At 47.3% G+C, this 19,816-nt stretch overlaps 1 protein-coding gene across 1 annotated transcript in view; it reads right to left on the bottom strand.

The window, feature by feature from the left end:
- Positions 1-19,816, bottom strand: part of COCH (cochlin) — a 403,713-nt gene that overhangs the window by 322,937 nt on the left and 60,960 nt on the right. Inside the window, exon 4 of the mRNA XM_069209058.1 lies at positions 3,661-3,817. Coding sequence (XP_069065159.1) covers positions 3,661-3,817 — 157 coding nt within the window. The remainder of the gene's footprint in view (positions 1-3,660; positions 3,818-19,816) is intronic.

Raw genomic sequence — 19,816 nt, 5'->3', positions numbered from 1 at the left:
ACCCGCCTGACATTGAACCAACAAGGAAATGCCTTGATGTTCCAGTCATTTCCGGAGACACAGGGCCTCCAGACACAAGGCCCAAAACCCCTTCCAAACCTGCTTGTTGTAATACCAGATGGCAGTGGTGTTGTCCGTGAACTAGCCTCCCCTTGCTGCAAGAAAGAAAGACTTTCATTCCAGTCGGAACGCTCACTTCTCTGGCAGGCTGATGTGGAGTTGAGACTCAGCCAGAGACCAGGTCCTCTGATCTCACCGCTCCCAGAAGGCCACCCCAGCCCATGAGTGGTGCATCTGTCACTCGTCAGCTCTGGTTGGGGAAAGCACATGGGTGAGCCGCTGATGCAATCATGGTCCGTCCCCCACCACTGCAGATCTTTTGCAGCTCCCTCTGATATCAGGACCAGGTCAGTGGTTTCCCTGATGCTGAGCTCACTTGGACTTCACGTCCCACTGCAGAGCCTGCATATGCCAACAGGCATGAGTCACAAAGCAGGATGTAGAAGACCACGAGGCTCACAAACGTCAGAGTGTTTCTCATGATAGAGGTTGAAACATCAGCATCATAGCCTGAATGTCCTGGACTTGCCACTCAAGAAGATAAGTCCAAAACTGCATGGTGTCCAGAACAGCTCAGGTAAAAGGGAGTCAGGTGTGAATTTGTCAAGTTGAAAGTGAACCCCAGCGGCTGCAGAAGATTTGCTGTAGTCTGTAGGTGGGAGACGACTGCCTGGGGTGAGCTCACCTACAACAACCAATCGTCAAGGTAGGGAAAGACTCAAACCCCTAAACTCCACAGAAGAGCTGAAACAACCGCCATCACTTTTGGGAATACCTGAGGGGGGCTGGCAAGGCTGAAAAGGAGCCTGGCAATCTGAAAGCGTTCTTTGCCCACCGCAAGTAAAGTTTGGACAGGCAAGACAGATGTGGAAATATGCATCCCGCAAATCCAAACTACCACCCATCCAGTCTCCCAGGTCCAGAGCAGACAGAACTTGTGCAAGCGTAAACATCTTAAATTTCTCCTTTTCAAGGAAGAAACTGAGAAGGCGCAGGTCTATGATAGGACAAAGAACTCTGTCCTTCTTGGGCACAAGAAAGTAGCAGGAATAGCAACCACAGCTTACTTCTGATGCTGGGACCCTCTCTATGGTTCCCCTGGCCTAAAGTTGCCATCACTTCCTGACAGAGCAAGGAGAGATGGTCCTCCGCCAGCCGGTCATAAATGGGTGGCATCGGTGAAGGAGTAGTCATAAAGAGGGAGGAGTAGCCCCTTTCGACTAGCTGCAACCCAACGTCTGACTGCAAGTGATGGTAAAGCCTGCATCCCGCTCGAGGCCTATGATGGTCAAAGGGAAAACTAAAGGGTCCTATGATCCGCCACCTCTACCAAAAGGCCTTCCCAAATCAACAATAATGAATCCGACATGACGGTTAGTTCTGGGAGGGGTAGAGAGAGGGGTCACCCGTTGGTCCAGTTGCTGCCCAGTAACCACCAATGCAAAACTCTAGCAGTCTCCTCTGACACTTGGATGGAATCTGTAAGGTTTCCTTTGTGCTTAGCCCACTGAGGCTTCAGATCCACTGTTAAACCCACATGTGCCATGTGTTATAATCCACTAGCAGGACACAGGAGGTAAGGAGGACAAGAAGCATGAGAGCCGCCCTCACTGAGACCCAGGTTAATAGTTGAAACCTTAAGATCGCAGCCCAAATATCCTGGACTCTGGGGGGGATGGAAGACTCAAAACAGCACAGTGTCCAGGGTTGACGCCAAGGAAAAGGAGTCTTTATGAAGGAGTCAAGTGTGGCTTCAGCATGTGATGGTAAATCACAGGGATGTCAACAGATCACCCGTCATCTGGAGGTGGCTTACGACTGATGAAAGCCCACCTTTAACAACCAGTCATCCAGGTATGAAAGACTGGTATTCCCAAACTCCTTAGATGGGCAACTACCATCACTTTTGTGAACAATGGTGAGGTAAAAGGTAAGCATGGAGAACTGAAAGTGATTGTGGCTTTACCTGAAACTGCAGGTACATCTGTGGGATTGCAGGACCATCATGTGGAATAGGCTACTGCAAATCCAATGCTACTATCCAGTCACTTGGATCCAGGGAAGACAGAGCTTGGGCCAAGGTAAGCACCTTGCACTTGTCCTTCTTGATGAAGTTTAGAGGGTGGAGGTAAGATTGATCATCTATGCAGCAAAGGAAGCGGGTCAGAATCAGAGTGCTGTAAGACAGGTCGAGGTGGGAGAGACCATGATCAAAGTCCGGGTCCAAAAGGACTAACGGTTCAGTCTTCGGCATGGGCTGCATCGCTGCTGTTGTTGACACATGTCAGAACAGACCATGAAGCATAGGTGAGAGGCACAGTCGGCAATGGCGACAGATCCGCCAGTGGTAACCAGGCTGTGGGCCTCCTCGGATCTATGGGGCCCAAGGCATGGCAGCAGGATTGGGAATGGTACCAAAAATTTGCACAATGGCCCCTTTGAAAGCCTGACCTTGCTAAGGGATAACGGGCGGAGCCGGGATTCAGTACTAGGGCAGGAGGCTTTCTGCTGTGGGCGACCAAGTTCTTGATATACGGTGCCACAACATCTCCTGACAAGAGAGGAAGAAGAGAAGCAATGTTTCCACTTCTTGTGTTTCCTCTTTTTTGACTTACCTGAAGACTTGGAGTAAAGTGAATATCTCTGTGCAATGACCTTGGAATCAAGAGTGCATCTGTGTCTTCAATCGCGTCTGGTAATTCCAAGCCTTTCTACAGTAGTTATAACATAGTTTGGCCTAGTGGTTCCAGGTGGCCTTCAGGTTTATGCGAGAGCACCTGTCACATGACTTTCAGTCATGGGAGGAGCAAAGACACCAGAGAGACTTCATGTGGGTTCTTCACTGACATCTGCTTGTAGGAATCCTTACAAGATTTGAACCCTGTTGTTTTAGAGGGAGACTTTTCCCTTGCACACTAGTAAGAAATTGTGTAAAATGTTTTCTGTGAAGTGACGGAAATTGAGAGAGGCATGACAAAGCTGACAGTGAGCCTCATGACAGCACTTACAGGGACACAAGGGAATTACTGAGAAAAGGTTGCTGGATCCAGCCAGGTACCTGAGGTTATACACAAGGTAGGGAATCTGCTGTTAGAATATCAGAATATGGAAGCACTTAATACAGGGTGAAGTCTATTGTTTTTGCACCACATACAGAAGCACTTTCATTTAGCGTTGAATCTTTGTTGTAGCAGGTGCCAGTGCGTGCGCTACTATCTCTTTGCAATTAGATTGGATGTAGGGATGAATGCTTTGCGGAGAGCCTCAGCTCAGATATAAGCCGTTACAGGTTTTCCAACTCCCAGAGTATGGGAGGGGCATCAGAAGCCTTCATATTTTTTGGGGAAGGTAGGAGTTGCTGCTAAGATAGTGTTGGGCTCAAAAGCAGGTCCCCTCTTTAGGGACCTGCCCCTCAAAGGTCAAGCTTTCCTCTCTTCATAGGCTTCCAAGGTGAATATTTTTTCAAGATTGGTAGGCTTGCCAAATTGCCCACCCATTCTTCTTTTTCCAAATACAGAACCCAGAGTTTGTTAAAAACATATATGTACAACATATGTAAGCATTCTTTACTAAAACCAAATCAAATCAAGTTAAATATACCTGTGAATGGCTGCTCCACATACACTGGAGACTGATGCATAAACAGCATTCCCGTACACTGAGAGTTGACGCTGCAAACAGTCTGCTGGGCAGAGCACATCTGCAGCATCCTTCCGCACATCTAGGCCTCGCGTGAAGCATGTGATAGGAGTGGGATCTATGAGATGAATCATTTATGGGAAAAGGAAAGCAGAAATAAGTACTACAAAACAACTGCAAAGAGAATGCAAAATATGTGAGTAACAGTATAACATTAGCAATCATTGCAGCCACCCGAAAAATGGTACTGGTCACAGAATGCCTGCCAACAAAAGCCCCTACAGATCATAATCTTTTGCAAACAATGTCACATGTTAAATGAAGCAATTGTGAACCATAATTTAAAAATGTTTTTTTTGCACATCAGTTACTGCCCTTTTGACAAGTACAAAAGCAATACACTAAGGCCCTCATTCTAACTCTGGCGGGCAGCAACCAAGCGCCATTTGGCTGCCACGCGGCCTAAATACCGCTTCCCGCATTCTGACATTCCCGCTGGGCCATCGGGCGCTAAGCAAGTTAGCGCCAGCCGGCCCAGCGGGAATGAGGGCCGCAACACAGGAGCTGGCTCTGAATGGAGCCGGCGGTGTTGCGGCGGTGCGACGGGTGCAGTTGCACCCGTCGCGCTTTTCACTGTCTGCTAAGCAGACAGTGAAAAGCCGCCCTGGGCCCTGTTAGGGGACCCCTGCACTGCCCATGCCACTGGCATGGGCAGTGCAGGGGGCCCCCAGGACACCCGTTCCCGCCAGCCTCTTCCTGGCAGTGAAAACTGCGAGAAACAGGCTGGCGGGAAGGGGGTCAGAATCCCCAAGGCAGCGCTGCTTGCAGCGCTGCCCTGGCGGATTCGCCCAGCCAGGGGTAAACCGGCGTGAAACCGCCGGCCCCGGTTTTCTGACCGCGGCTTTACCGCCGCGGTCAGAATGGGCTAGGAATCACCGCCAGCCTGTTGGCGGTGCTTCCGTCATTCGCGGCCCTGGCGGTCGGAATGACCCCCTTAGTGTCATCTTTGACTCTTCTACTCCGGATGGAAATGTATTTTACAGGTATCATGTAAGTGCTTGCCCCAAGCAGCATATTAAAGAGCTCACACCAGAATAGTCTGTGCTACAGCAAGCACAAACTATATCGCTAGATAAGCCATCAATGTTCCACATATATTTAGTGCTTCATATATACAGCGTTCTGGCTCGAGCATCCATTTCATATTAGTTGGAGCCTTTAAAGCTCTCCTCTCCACAATGTCTATTTTAGCCAAAACTAAACCCAAATGAAGTAAAACCGTCCAGTACTGACTTCTAAGTCATACAGCATAATCAGTAGTGCTATTTGAGGTATCAAGTGATAACCCGCTTACCAATTACATGTCATCATAAAGAAAATGGAGTGACTTAGAGCTTGCTCCGGTAAGCCTGGTGTAAACCAGAGCCAAAAAGACAGTCATTGATGACCAGCAGTTTAAAGGCGTCACAGTAAAAGTGAGTGTCGGCCATTCCGAATCACCCCTCATAAGTGATCTGCAGTATTTGACTATAGACACTCCCAAGACTAATATCATAAATACAAGAGGAGCTTGGAGTTACCCTATAAGGATTATTCTGCAATATACAGAAGTTCTTGTAGAGGCAAAGTGGTATGGGGCTCCATTGTGCCAGATCCCATCTCAACGATCAGAGAATAGGGGTTATACTAATCATCCATTTCATAGACACAGAGGGGGCAATAACAATTAAAGATACCTAGAGAATCTCTCAACCAGTGTTGGAGCACGACAGCCAGTGACCCGCTTCCCTCTTTAGTAGAGAAAGCACACAGGGCTGGCACAATTCAAACAGATTAGTAAAATCAAAGCTCAGTGATGATTCATTCAAGTCATGTTGCAGTTAGGGTGACGCAAACAGAACATCACCTGTATATAAAGACACTGTCTTCCACCCTGAGCCAGTGCAGGTGCCGTAGCCGATGAAAAATTGATCAAACGGCACCCCACTAACACTCACCCATGCCGCTTGATCCTTATAGACGAGATGAAGGAATCTAACCAACTCTGACCTCATCTTTATTTCGGCCATAACGGCAAAAAAGTACTCCATACAAAGGACTGCCCTGGGATGTTAGATTTTATCCGTGACTGCTAGTGTATTGTACAGCAGTAATATCTTATTAAATAGGAATTTAACTAAAATAGGAAACTGCAAAGTACTTTAACGAGTATTAATGCCCCAAAGTTGATGAGGGAGATTGGCTAACAGTCAACACCTGTCAGTCAATCATCTAGATTGCAGAATAAAACTGGTTGAAGTTATAAGTATCTTCTAAGCTGGCTTGCCATTTTGATAAACAAGAACAGTTTAAACAAGAAAACAAGAAAAAAAAGAAATTCACTATAGATCATTTTTGGACGCTTTAATGCACTTTATATATTATTAACTGCTTAACTGTTAAGATACCATCCTGAGCAAAGCTTCTAGCTAAGATAGGGGGGGGGAAGGTGAAGATATGCCCTTTTCAAAGAATTTTTCAATTTTGTTGAATATAGTCCAGTTGTCAGATACAGATATGTTAATCAGGATTTGATGAACAGATGTTATACAATATGCATCTAAGATCAATACTGGAGAATGTAATGCATTGTATGTATAACCAGCTGCCTAACTGCTAACATGTTTCGGAGGAGAGTTTTCTAATTTTAAGTCAGGGTGGGATAACTGATATGTCCTTTTTAGGTAATTTTAATCCTTTTATAAGTAATTGATTTAAGTATTAGTAATTTTGTAAAATGCTCTTCATTTTAATGTCTGTTTTGCAAAATAGGTATAAAATTAAACTAAATACAAATCTGAAACTAGATTTACTTTTAGCTCAGCGTCTACATACTGTAAAGACATCTATACCATAAAGGTACACATATGTGAAAATAAGATATAGTGCATCTATACTTACCTATATATACTTAACGGATCAGTTACTTACCTTCAGTAACAGCTTATCTGGTAGAGACTATATCTAGCTGCGGATTCCTTACCTGTGAATTCTCCCCTGGTTTTAGACTGGATCCGAAAGATTTTTTGTGAACAGTACACTTGTGTGCTGGCAGGTGGTGGCAATTGGCTCCGCGTCTATTGTCTGAGTCATCCATGCTGGAAATGAGATCACAAATCCTGTATAGGTGCCACTGAGGTGCACCAACATCAGTTTCTTTTCATGACTTTCCATACAAAAGAGAGGCGCCATGAAGAACAATGACCACTGGTGTGTCAAAACTAGGGCCCTAAAAGGGAAGTCCATGCCTCTAGAAACCCGTTCGCAGAGCGGGGAGAATGGGTGGGTCATTAAGGAATCTGCAGCTAGATATAATCTACCAGATAAGGTGTTGCCGAAGGTAAGTAACTTGTCCATCTGACAGACTTTTAGCTGCAGATTCCTTACCGTCAATAGATACCCAAGAAATACCATCCCTGGAGGAGGGTCTACACACCAATTTCAATCAAGAAAGTGCTGCAGGAACGAAAGGGCAAAGTGCCCATCCCTACAGACCTGTATAGGCATTAGTGTTTGGTAAACATGTTCAGAGAGGCTCACGTTGCTGCCTGACAGATCTCCTGAACTGTAACTCAGCGTACTAATGCAGTGGTCACAGCTTTAGCTCTGGTGGAATAAGCCTGCAAGCCTTCAGGAGGCCGCTTTTTGGCCAGTGCGCAGCAGATCTTGATGCAGAGCACGACCCAACAAGAGAGATGGTTCACTTCCGCACCACCCGACCTTTCTTCGCACCCACATACCCAACGAAGACTTGCTCTTCCTCCCAGAACTTGGGGGTAAGAGTAAGGTAGAAAGTCATTGCTCTTTTTGGGGCCCGGCGGTGGAGTCTCTTCTCTTCCCTAGAAGGATGTGGGGGGTGCGTAAAAAGTAGGCAGGCTGATTGGACTACATGAAAAGGCATGATCATTTATGGCAGAAAAGAGGCCCTTGTACAAAGCACCACTATGTCAGGATAAATAGAGAGGTAGGGCGGCTTAGATGATAAAGGCTTACAAAGCATGAATTCTGCGGGCAGGTGTAAATGCCACAAGAATGGCTGTTTTCAATGTGAGAAGCCTGAGGGGACAATTCTGGAGGAGCTTGAAAGGAGCGAACATCAGAAGAATTGAATTAAGATCCCAAGGGGGCATAAAGCATGGAGAGGTAGGGAATAGATAACTAAGACCTTTGAGGAATCTATGTACAATAGGAGACTTAAACAAGGAAGGTTGATCAGACAACCTCAAAAAATCAGAAATGGCAGATAAGTATCCCTTAAGAGTGCTCAAGATAGAACCCAGTTGGGCATGCTAAAGAATTAAAAGTAAAAACTTCAGAGAGAGGCAAAAAGGGGAATCAACAGATTTTTCTGCACACCATGTCACAAATTTCTTCCAAAGGCAGTTGTATACCGTCTTGGTGGAGAGAAGCCTGGCTTCCAAGATGAAGTTACAGACTTTGTGAGGAAGGTCAAAAGCTGTCAAATGCCGCAGCTCAATCTCCATGTAGGAAGGCAGAGTGGACCGGTTCGGGTGAAGAACCATCCCCTGCTGCTGCGACAGAAGATGTTCCCTAAGGGGCAGTCTGAAGGGAGGATCGATTGACATGCTCAGCAGCTCGGGATTCCAAACCCTCTGTGCCCAATCCAGAGCCACGAGGATTATTTGAGCCTGTTCGTTTCTGATATTCTTGAGAACTCTGGGCAGGAAGAACAAGTTACTTATCTTCAGTAACGCTTTTTCTGGTGGATACAGTAGCTACCTGTGGATTCCTCACCTTATGAATTCTCCCAGTGTGCCAGCATTCAACGGAAACTTTCTTCCCAGCGCTTTATGTCGACGAGGACGTCACAATTGCACGGCTCCGCACGTGACTCCATATTACGCCATCTTGCCAATAAGATTTCCTCATCGGCGTGCTGATGTCAGTTTCACCCTTTTTTACGTGCCTTTGAGGCAAACAGGAGAAAACTGATCTCACAAAAGAACATATACATATATATATATATATATATATATATATATATATATTGCAATCCAAATACAATATAAACGCAAGATTTATTCATATAAAAATTACACAAAAACGTATATGCACTTATAGTAAAAGAAGTCTTGGTATGACCAGACAGGCAACGGGGAGGCGGGTGGGACTGAGTAATCCACAGGTAGCTACCGTATCCACCAGAAAAAGCGTTACCGAAGGTAAGTAACTTGTTCTTCTGATGGATACAACGATCTGTGGATTCCTCATCTTATGAATAGAGTCCCTAAGCAGTACCGTACTCGGAGGTGGGTACCTGACCGGTCACACCAAGAAATCCTGCAACACAGAACGTGCAAGATTGGCCGTCCCTCCTAACTTCAGAATCCAAGCAATAATGCTTCTCAGAAGTGTGGAGGGAAGCCCAAGTTGCAGCCTTGCAAATATCCACTACTGGAACAGTATGACCTAGTGGCAGAGTTAGCCCTGGTGGAATTAGCTCGAATACCCTCAGGAGAAACCTACTTTGCCACTGAATAACAGATCTTTATGCAAAGAATGACCCACCTGGATATGGTTGTCTTATGGACAGCTTTGCCTTTCATCTTGCCCACATATCCAATGAAGAGTTGGTCATCCACATGTAAGTCTTTTGTTCTTTCAACATAAAAACTCAGAGCTCTTCTCGGGTCTAAGCGATTAAGTCTTTCTTCCTCTTTTGAAGGGTGAGGAGGAGGATAGAAGGATGAAAGAGTAATAGACTGTCCCATATGGAAGGGAGTGACAACCTTAGGAAGGAAAGCCGTCCTGGTTCTCAACACCACTTTGTCAGCATAAAATGACATAAAGGGAGGTTGACACTAAGAGCCTGGAGCTCACTCACATGCCTAGCAGACGTGATAGCTACAAGGAAAACTGTCTTTAGGACTAACAGCCTTAATGAACAAGAATGCATAGGTTGAAACGGTGAACCCATTAAAAAAGTTAAAACCAAATTTAAATTCCACTGAGGCATGAGAAACGGAGTCGGAGGAAACTTAGTAGTCAGGCCTTTCAAGAACCTAACAACGATATGTGATTTAAACAAGGAAGGTTGATCAGGAAGGCACAGAAAGGCCAACAGTGACGATAAATAGCCCTTGACAGTTGCAACGGCACAAACCTTCTGTGCTAATGTAAGGGTAAACATCAGATAAATGGGCCTTTAAGGAATCAATTTGCCTCTCTCCACACCAAGCAACACATTTTGCCCATCTGCTGGCATAGACAGTCTTGGTGGAGTGTTGCATGGACGATTAAATAACATCCACTACTTCTGGAGGGAGAGAAAAAGAACTCAGATTGCCCCGTTCAATCTCCACGCATGTAGGTGCAGGCTCTGGAGGTGGGGTGTAGAACTTGCCCCTGCGAGAGGGACAGAGCGGAGGGCACAGTGAGAGTTGGAGAAGATCGGAGTACCACACCCTTCTTGGCCAATCCGGAGCTATTAAAATAACTTGAGCCTGATCTTGGCGAACCTTCTTCAGAACCCGAGGAGTCCCCCAATGCCTCTTGCACCGGATATTGGAGGCTGCGGAACAACGAGCAGTGCGCATTTGCCTGAGTGGCAAACAGGTCTATCTGTGGAAAACCCGACATCCGGAAGATGTAAAGGACCAGGTCTGGATGGAGACGCCTCTCGTGATCGGCCGAGAAATGCCGACTGAGACTGTCTGCACAAACGCCTAGAACCCCGGCCAGATGGTTTGCTACTAAGGAAATCCGATGGTCCTGAGCCCGGGACCAGAGCCGCAGAGCCTCTCTGCAGAGAAGGTACGACCCTACTCCTTCCTGGTTGTTGATGTACCACATCACGGTAGTGTTGTCCGTCACGACCTGAACTGACTGCGAAGGGATGGGAGGAAGGCCTTGAGAGCCAGACGTATCACCTGCAATTCTAACAGACTGATGTGAAACATCTGTTCCACTAGAGACCAGAGACCTTTGATCTCCAGGTCCCCCAGATGAGCTCCACACCCTAGAGTCGCTGGTCCTGCAGAACGCGTTGCCTCCTCTCTTGCAGCAGCAGGAGATGGGCCGGTAGGGATGGGTAGGGGGGCACATCCCTATCCCTATTGGTCCTAATCCTCCAACGCAAGATGGAGGATTTCTCAAGGAGGAGGTCACTTCAGCTGTGGACACCTTAGGGGTAATCCTGGCTGAGGGGGTGACTCCTCCTTGTTTTTATCATTATCCCTCCCCGGACTTTCCGCCCAAAAGTGGGGGCTTGTCCAGGGGGGACAGGAATCTCCACTGGCTGGAGTGCCCTCGGGCACTGTAATACCAGGCTTGAGCCTTTAAGGCTCACCGCCAGGTGTTACAGCTCCTGTAGGGGTAGGTATGAAGCACCTCCACCCAGGACAGGCTTTGTTTCTGACCACAGATTGGACAAAGGCACTCACTCCACCTGGTCAGAAACCCGTCTGGAAGTGGCAGGCTGGCACAGACTGGTCAGTCTTACACTATCAGTTAAACTAACATACAGGGGGCATCTCTAAGGTGCACTGTGTGCATTTTTCAATAAATGCCACAGTGGCATCAGTGTGGGTTTATTGTGCTGAGAAGTTTGATACCAAATTTCCCAGTATTCAGTGTAGCCATTATGGGACTGTGGAGTTCGTTTCTGACAAACCTCCAGACCATATACTCAGTATGGCTACCCTGCACTTACTACAATGTCTAAGAATTGATTTAGACACTGTAGGGGCATAGTGCTCATGCAGCTATGCCCTCACCTGTGGTATAGTGCACCCTGCCTTAGGGGTGTAAGGCCTGGTAGAGGGATGACTTACCCATGCCACAGGGAGTGGTTTGTGGGCATGGCACTCTGAGGGGAGTGCCATCTCGACTTTGTCTTTTCTCCCCACTAGCACACACAAGCTGCAAAGTGATGTGCATGTACTGAGTGAGGAGTCCCCAAGGGTGGCATAATGCATGCTGCAGCCCTTAGGGACCTTCCCTGGCCACAGTGCCCTTGGTACCGGGGGTACCTTTTACAAGGGACTTAACTGTGTGCCAGGACTGTGCCAATTGTGAAAACGAAGGTACAGTTTTAGGGGAAGAACACTGGTGCTGTGGCCTGGTTAGCAGGGTCCCAGCACACTTCCAATCAAAGCTGGCATCAACACTAGGAAAAAAGTGGGGGGTGACTATACCAACAGTGGCATTTTCCTACAGCCTCGGCCCAAAATTTAGAGGGATGGTATGCCTTCCCTATCGCGAACCATCCGTGCAGGTGCGGGTCAATGGCTTCTTTTCAGACCCCTTCCCGATCAGTAGAGGAACTCGCTATGGCTGTCCTCTTTTGTCCCCCCTATTCGCCCAGGCCATTGAGCCGCTGGCCCGCCTTCTTCGAGAAGACCTGCTTATGAGGGGCTGGCTGTGGGGGATTGGATGCGAGGACCGTGTATCCCTGTACGCGGACGATGTTCTGGTGTTTCTGGGGAGGCCTCGAGACTCTGGCCCCCGATGCCTTAAGCTCCTGACGCTGTATGGTGAGGCGTTGGCTTACACCTGAATCCAGGGAAATCAGTGCTGGTGAAGGTGCGGGGACAGGCGGGAGGAAACGAATGGTGTCCCACCATCCTGGTGAGGCATAATGCCTTCAGATACCTGAGAATTCACCTCTCTACCATCCCAGAGTGGTCCTGGGAACTGAACTTCCAACCCCTTGTGCGGACTCTGTCTGCGGATCCGGGCAGGTAGCGATACCTCCCCCTGAACCCCTTGGGTCACACCGCCCTTTTCAAGATGGTCTGTCTCTGCCGATACTTGTATGTCTAGACAAACTTCCCGTACTTGGTCCCTCGGACCTGGTTCCGTTCCCTTACTTCCAAGCTTACCTCCTTTATATGAGCAGGAGGGCGTCACAGGGTGGTTTTCAGCTCTGCGCGGAAATCTTCATACGAAGGGGGATGGGAATCCCGGACTTGCACATTTACTACCTGGCGGCTCAGATGATCCCCATTAATGAGTGGTTCAACAGGGGTTGGGGCTTACCAGCTTACCAGCTAGAGATTTGGCAGGCAGGTTTGGAGGGTCTCCTGGAAATAAAACACAGAGGCCGAATTCCCCGTGCTGCCCCTCACTGTACACAAGTGGTGGTGAAGTGCTGGAGGGCGGCTCTGTGGTTGACAGGGTGGGAGCGACGCCTCACCAAGTTGACACCCTTATAGCAGGGCACTTGGCTCCGGCAGGTCGTTGAGTTAGAAGGCTTTAAGCAGTGGGACAATAGCAGAATTACTTATCTGGGTGATGTGACCAAAACAGACGGGCTTCTGTCATTCCAACAGCCGAAAGACCACTACGCACTGGCTAACACACAGTTCTTCTGCTTTCTCCAGCTGTGCCATGCCCTGGGAACTCATCTGTCTCCGGCCCAGTCCCTCCCTGACTACAGCACTCTTGAGGCAAAACTCCTGATGGGAAAACTGGGAAGGGGTGTCATTACCCAGACTCACCGCTTCCTACTCACTAACGCACCAGACGGACTTGCAGGGCTACGTGACAGGTGGGTGGCCTGGGTGGGCGACGTGGACGAGGACGACTGAAGGGAGGCCTAATTTGCACCCTGAGAACTGGCAATATCAGCGCGCTTGAGGATGGTGCAGATTAACTACTTTCACATGACATACCTGGACTGCTGTGGGAGGTGTGAGGTGTGGCCCAGTAGGAGCACATCTCTTGCATGTTGCCTGGGATTGCCCCAAGGTGCACCCCTTCTGGGAGGGGTTGGGCAGGAAAGTTTCCACGGTACTGGGGCGCGTGATCGGTTTGAATGTGAAGGTGGCGATACTGGGCCTTCTGAAGGAGTTGTGAGTGCCCGAGAGGAGAGAACTTTCATCGGGCTGGGCAGCCTAGAGGCCAAACGAGACATTGCGCAACAATGGAAAAATCCCGAGCCGCCGTCCGTCACGAAGTGGCAAGTGGAGATGGACTGGTGCTCTCAAGTAGAAAAGCTGATCTATGAGGCGAGGGGACTGAACTACTAAACAATGTATTTGCCCTGGGGCGAGGTGGTGGGTATTAGGTTCCCAGATGCACACCATGTACGGACCCATACAATGTATGTGTGCTCTAATGTACTCACTGTATTGTTGTCGTCTTTTGTTCCCCAGTTCAAAAAGAAATACATTTGGAAAAAATTACCTGTGCTAAAAACGACCCCGCCCTAAACCATAAAACCTACCATGCCCTGTCCTAAAGACTACTCTGACCCCCGGACTACACCCTAGATCCTACCAACCCGGTCCTAAAAATTACCCCCTCTGTCCTAAAAACTACCCGACCCACCACCCTAAACCATAAAATCTACCATACCTTGTCCTGAAAACTACCCAGCCCTGTCCTAAAAACTATCCCGACTCCACCCTGAAACCTAAAACCTACACCGTCCTGAACCCTAAAACCTACCCTGTCTGAAAAACTACCCCATCCTGTCCTAAAAACTAGCCCAACACCTGCCCTGATCTCTAAAAACTACCCTGCCCTAAAAACTTCCCCGAACCCCCACCCTAAACCCTAAAACCTACTGTCCTAAAAACTACCCTGACCCCCCACCCTGAACCCTAAAGCCTATCCCGCCCTGTCCAAAAAAAACTACACTGTCTACCCGCCCTAAAACCTACCCTGTCCTAAAAACTACCCTGCCCTTAAAACTACCCCGAACCCCCACCCTAAACCCTGAAACCTACCATGTTCTAAAAACTACCCCGACCCCCACCCTAAATCCCACCCTGTCCTAAAAATTAATGCACCCCTTCCTAAAAACAACCCGTCCCCCCACCCTAAACCATAAAAACTACCACACCCTGTCCTAAAAACTACCTCAAACCCTGCCCTAAACCCTACCCTGTCCTAAAAACTACCCTGACCTAAACCCTCAAACCTACCCCATCCTGTCCTACGAGCTACCCCGACACCCTGCCCCCGCCCTGAACCCTACCCCACCCTGTCCTAAAAACTACCCCAACCCCCTGCCTTAAACCTCAAAACCTACCCTGTCCTAGAAACTATCCCACCCTGTCTTAACTACCCAGACTCGAGCCCTAAAGCCTACCCCACCCTGTCCTAAAAACTACCCCGACCCCGCCCTAAACACTAAAAACTACAATGGCCCCGCCTAAAACCCTACCCCACCCTGTCCTAAAAACTACCGCGATCACCCACCCCGTCCTAAACCCTAAAACCTACCCCACCATGTCCTAAAAATTACCCCGTCTTGTCCTAAAAACTACCCGACCCCCCCAACCCCCGCTCTAAAACCTAAAACCAACCACACCCTGTCCTAATAACTACCACGACCCCTGGCCCCCACCATGAACTCTAAAACCTACCCTGCCTCACTTACCTGGCTGCCGTGTTCCTCTCCCGGCTGTTCCTGCTGTGTGCCTGAACCCCGCATACCCATGGTGCCTTAACCATGCATTTGCGTGGTTCAGGAAAGCGTGGTAACGCTTGCATGGCTACGCTACACGTTGCTCCAGTCACATAGAAAAGGCTGTTTTCCGTCTAGCAGGCCGACGGTTGGGCCGCAAAACTCGTAATGAGACCCTAAGTGTTGTAAGCAGCCTTGAGTCAGCATGACAATTTCTACGTAACATAGAAAACTTTGTGCAGTAAGTGTTAAGCTATGTACATTTGCATTCTGGAAATGGCGTATGTGTAAAGTTTCCACAATGGTACGAAGGCTGTAGTGTATATATAATCTTTAGCACCTTCAGACGTTGCTTTTTTAAGCGAAAGCGCCTTTCTTGCCAAGTGTTGCATAGAGTGGGTAGATACTTTTTAATACTCTGTAGTGTTGTTCCCAGGAGAGTTTTACTGTCCTGCAAACAGTTTGCTACAGAGTAAACATATACAGTGAATACTGTTTACAGTCCCCACTTTTCTACTCATATATACTTCCTTTGTCAATGTAGGTTCGGTGACTGCCAGGTGTTCGAGATAGATAAAAGCTGTCCGCAGTAGGGCATTTGTTTTGGAACAGGCATTCAGTATTTTTATGAATGTGGCTTTCTCTGAACAGCTGTATACAGAACGAACATTGTATGCAATGAAGGTTTACCATACATCTGTGGTTGATTGTTAATTTGAACTACATTACCCGTGAAGTGTATTGTATAGGGTCAATGTGGCAGATAACCCATGCATTTTTCACCAAATGGAGTTGTTTCTGTGAAGGCATTAATGATGCCTTATATTCTTCTAAGCTATTTTTCGGAGCTATAATGCTATACCCATTGATGAAGCACGTGTACAAAAGGAGCTTGGATGATGTCATCAATGATGGCATTTGAGATGTCGTCAGTGATGTCACAGAAATTGTCATGAGTAATGTAATATATTATATTCTGGGTCATATTGGCTGGCTCAGATGCTATGTTCCAGACGGAGTGATGTAATATAAGGAATGGTTTCTTACCTGTAACTCCAGTTCTCTCGTAGGGGTATTTCCATGATAGTCATAAGCACTGAATAGTTCCGCACGCCTGCGGGGACCCCGGAGCACTGTTCTGTAGTGTATTCTTAAGTGTAGATGTTTGCCTTTCTTGAAAAAAGGCCTGTTAAGTCACTTAAGAATATCAATGTGCAGCCTAGGTGAAAAGCTACAAAGGCCAAATTGTTCATTCTTCAGGTTGGAAAATAAGGAAGCTTTAGTACAGATATACCTTTAAAACGTATTTATTCTAGAAATGTAGTAAAAAACATTCTCAAACTTTATTTACACCTTCAAATGAGAATGAAACAATGCAGGGCAGTGTAGCCCATAGGCTGCCATTATACAGGATGTAAATAGAGCTGTGCCTTTAAGAAAGAAAAGTCTTCCTGTATCCCATCATGCACAGCAAAAGGCAGTTGCCTCAGTTCTTTTTGTAGGCTTGTAATATGATATGAAGAAACCTGAATATCCTTTTAATTAACTACAATGTTATCATTATTGTAGATATCCTTATGTCAACTCCACCGGGGAGGAGGGAGGGTTGCTTATGACGATCATGGAAATACCCCTACTAGAGAACTGGAGTTACAGGTAAGAAACCATTCCTTCTCTCGTAGGGGATTTCCATGTATAGTCATAAGCACTGAATAGATTAGCAAGCCCATCCCAATAACCGCGGTGGAGTAGACAGAACAATACCGAAACAATAAATTACGCAAATAAATTCGAGAGAGGCCTGTCCAACCTGCGCATCTGTCCTAGCATCTGAGTCAAGGCAGTAATGCTTAGTAAAGGTATGGACAGATTTCCAGGTAGCCGCTTTGCATATTTCTGCCAAAGGAATATTTCTCATCAAAGCAGCAGTTGCTGCCTTCCCCCTAGTGGAATGGGCTTTTGGCCTGCCAGAGGGATTTATTTGCTAACTGATAACAGAATATGATACAAGAAACAATCCACCTGGATAAGGATTGTTTGGAAGTGGCTAAACCTGTTCTAACTGGGCCATAGTTAATAAACAGCTGCTGTGATTTGCGCAAGCATTTTGTTCTATCCAAGTAAAATTTTAAGACCCTTTTAACATCGAGAGAATGTAGGGTTCTCTCAGCAGGAGTAGACGGATTTTGGAAGAAAGTCGGTAATGAGATGGTTTGGTTTACATGAAAGTCTGAAACGACTTTAGGTAGAAATTTTGGATGTGTCCTCATTACTACTTTTGAAGAATGAAAAACTGTATAAGGTTCTTGAGCGCAAACGGCCTGGATCTCACTGACCCTGCAAGCTGAAGTGATTGCAACCAGAAAAGCAGTTTTCCATGTAAGATGTTGGAGTGATGCTTTATGTATTGGTTCAAAAGGATGTAGCATCAGACGCGAGAGGACAATATTCAGCTCCCATGGAAGAGATGGCCATCTAATGGGAGGAAATACCTTTTTCAAGCCTTCCTGGAAGTCTTTTATGATTGGAATCTTAAAGAAAGAGGATTGGGAAGGGCTCTTTCTATATGCCGTTAGAGCTGCCAGATGTACTTTAATTGATGACAACTCCAAGCCAGACTTCGCCAAATTTAACAAGTATGGAAGAATAGCTTCTTCTCCGCATGTTATTGGGTCGATGTTCTTGTCCAAGCACCAAATGCAGAACCTTTTCCATTTGAAAGCATAAGCTATTCTTGTGGAGGGGCGCTTTGCCTCCCTTAGAATCTCCATGCAGTCCTGAGGTAGATTCAGGTGACCATATTGTACTAACTCAGGAATCATGCTGCCAAATTCAATGATGAGAGGTTGGGATGTGTCATCTGTCCTCGAAACTTCGTGAGAAGGTCTGGGCGACAAGGTAATCTGATGTGTGGTTTGAGTGACCGGTGAAGGAGGTCTGGAAACCACCACTGGCGTGGCCATTCTGGGGCGATGAGAATCATCTTGGTGTGAGATTTGGACAGCTTGAGGAGGACTGTCGGTATCAGGGGAAGCGGTGGAAAGGCGTAAAGAAAGGCTCCTGACCAGTTTATCCACAGGGCATTCCCCAATGTTCCTGGATGGTAGTATCTGGAGGCAAAGCTTTGGCATTTTTTGTTTTCTGGGGTTGCGAATAAGTCTATAGAAGGGGTACCCCACATGGAAAAAATGGAGCGGACGTCGTCGTCGTGCAAAACACTCGTGGTTTTCGTCCATTGCCCGGCTGAGGGCATCCGCTTGGACATTCTGTATGCCCGGAAGGTGAGTTGCCACTAGCGATAGGTTCCTGGCTAGAAGCCAGTGCCAAATTGTTTGGGCCTCTGTCGACAGAGTCCTGGATCTGGTACCCCCTTGTTTGTTTAAATAATACATGGTGGTCATGTTGTCTGTCTGGAGAAGCAGCGTTTTCGCCTTCAGAGAGGGGAGGAAGGCCTTGAGTGCAAGATGGACTGTGCGAAGTTCTAACAGATTGATGTGATACAGTCGCTTTCTCTCTGTGACCACGTGCCTTGTATTTTGAGGTGATCCATATGCGCTCCCCATCTGAGCAGCGATGCATCCGTGACTATGGTTTGGGTTGGAGGCTGTTGTTGGAATGGGATCCCCTTCAGAAGATTGTTCGGAGAACACCACCACTTGAGGGATTGTATGGCATGGGGAGAAAGGAGGATGCTGTTCTCCCAATCGTCCACTAGTTGATACCATTGATTCTCCAGACATTTCTGTGAGGGTCTCATATGGAGGCGAGCATTGGGAATGAGGTAGATGCAAGACGCCATCAAGCCTAGGAGAGAGGATATGACTCTTGCAGTGGTTTGAGGCATTTTCTCAAGCTGCTGGCACTTTTGGAGGATTGATAACAGTTGTTCCTCCGAAGGAAACACCTTTCCTTGAGTGGTGTCTATGACGGCGCCTAAGTAATGCAACCTCTGAACAGGTGTTGCTGTGGATTTGGAGAGGTTGACCTGAAGGCCCAGACTCTGGAGGAGCTGGTGAGTCCAGTTGAAATGCTGTTGAGCCTCTAGGTATGTGGATGCTTTTATGAGCCAATCGTCTAGATAGGAGTAGACGAATATTCAATGTTTCCTTAAATGGGCTGCCACCACCGCCATGCATTTGGAAAACGTTCTCGGTGCTGATTTGAGGCCGAAAGGTAGCATCGTAAATTGGTAATTACTTTTTCCGACGAGGAATCTCAGAAACTTCTGATGCTTTTTGATCACAGGAATGTGAAAGTAAGCGTCGCGGAGATCTATTGCACAGAGCCAGTCGCCTTGACGAAGTTGGGAATAGATTTGGTGTAAGGATAGCATCCTGAATTTCTCTCTGCGAATCCATTTGTTGGCTACCCTTAGGTCTAGAATGGGACGAAACTCGTGTTTGTCTTTCTTTGGTACCAGAAAGTACCTCAAATAGATTCCCTTTCCTTGCTGGTTGATAGGGACAGGTTCTATCGCTCTCTTTTTTAATAGGGTTGTTACTTCCACTAGGAGAGCGTTCAGGTGGTAATTCACCGGTTTGGGTGGAATAGACAGCAGGGGGCTGATGAACCTAAGACAGTAGCCATTCCGCACAATATTCAACACCCAGGCGTCTGATAGGATGCGTTGAGACTCTTCCAGATGACTTGAGATACTTCCCCCTACCGGAGTGGGTAACGGAGGAGGGGGAAGCGAGGATT

The sequence above is a fragment of the Pleurodeles waltl genome, chromosome 9 (assembly GCF_031143425.1).
Source record: "Pleurodeles waltl isolate 20211129_DDA chromosome 9, aPleWal1.hap1.20221129, whole genome shotgun sequence".
NCBI lineage: Eukaryota > Metazoa > Chordata > Amphibia > Caudata > Salamandridae > Pleurodeles > Pleurodeles waltl.
This window is presented reverse-complemented; position numbering and strand designations above follow the sequence as displayed.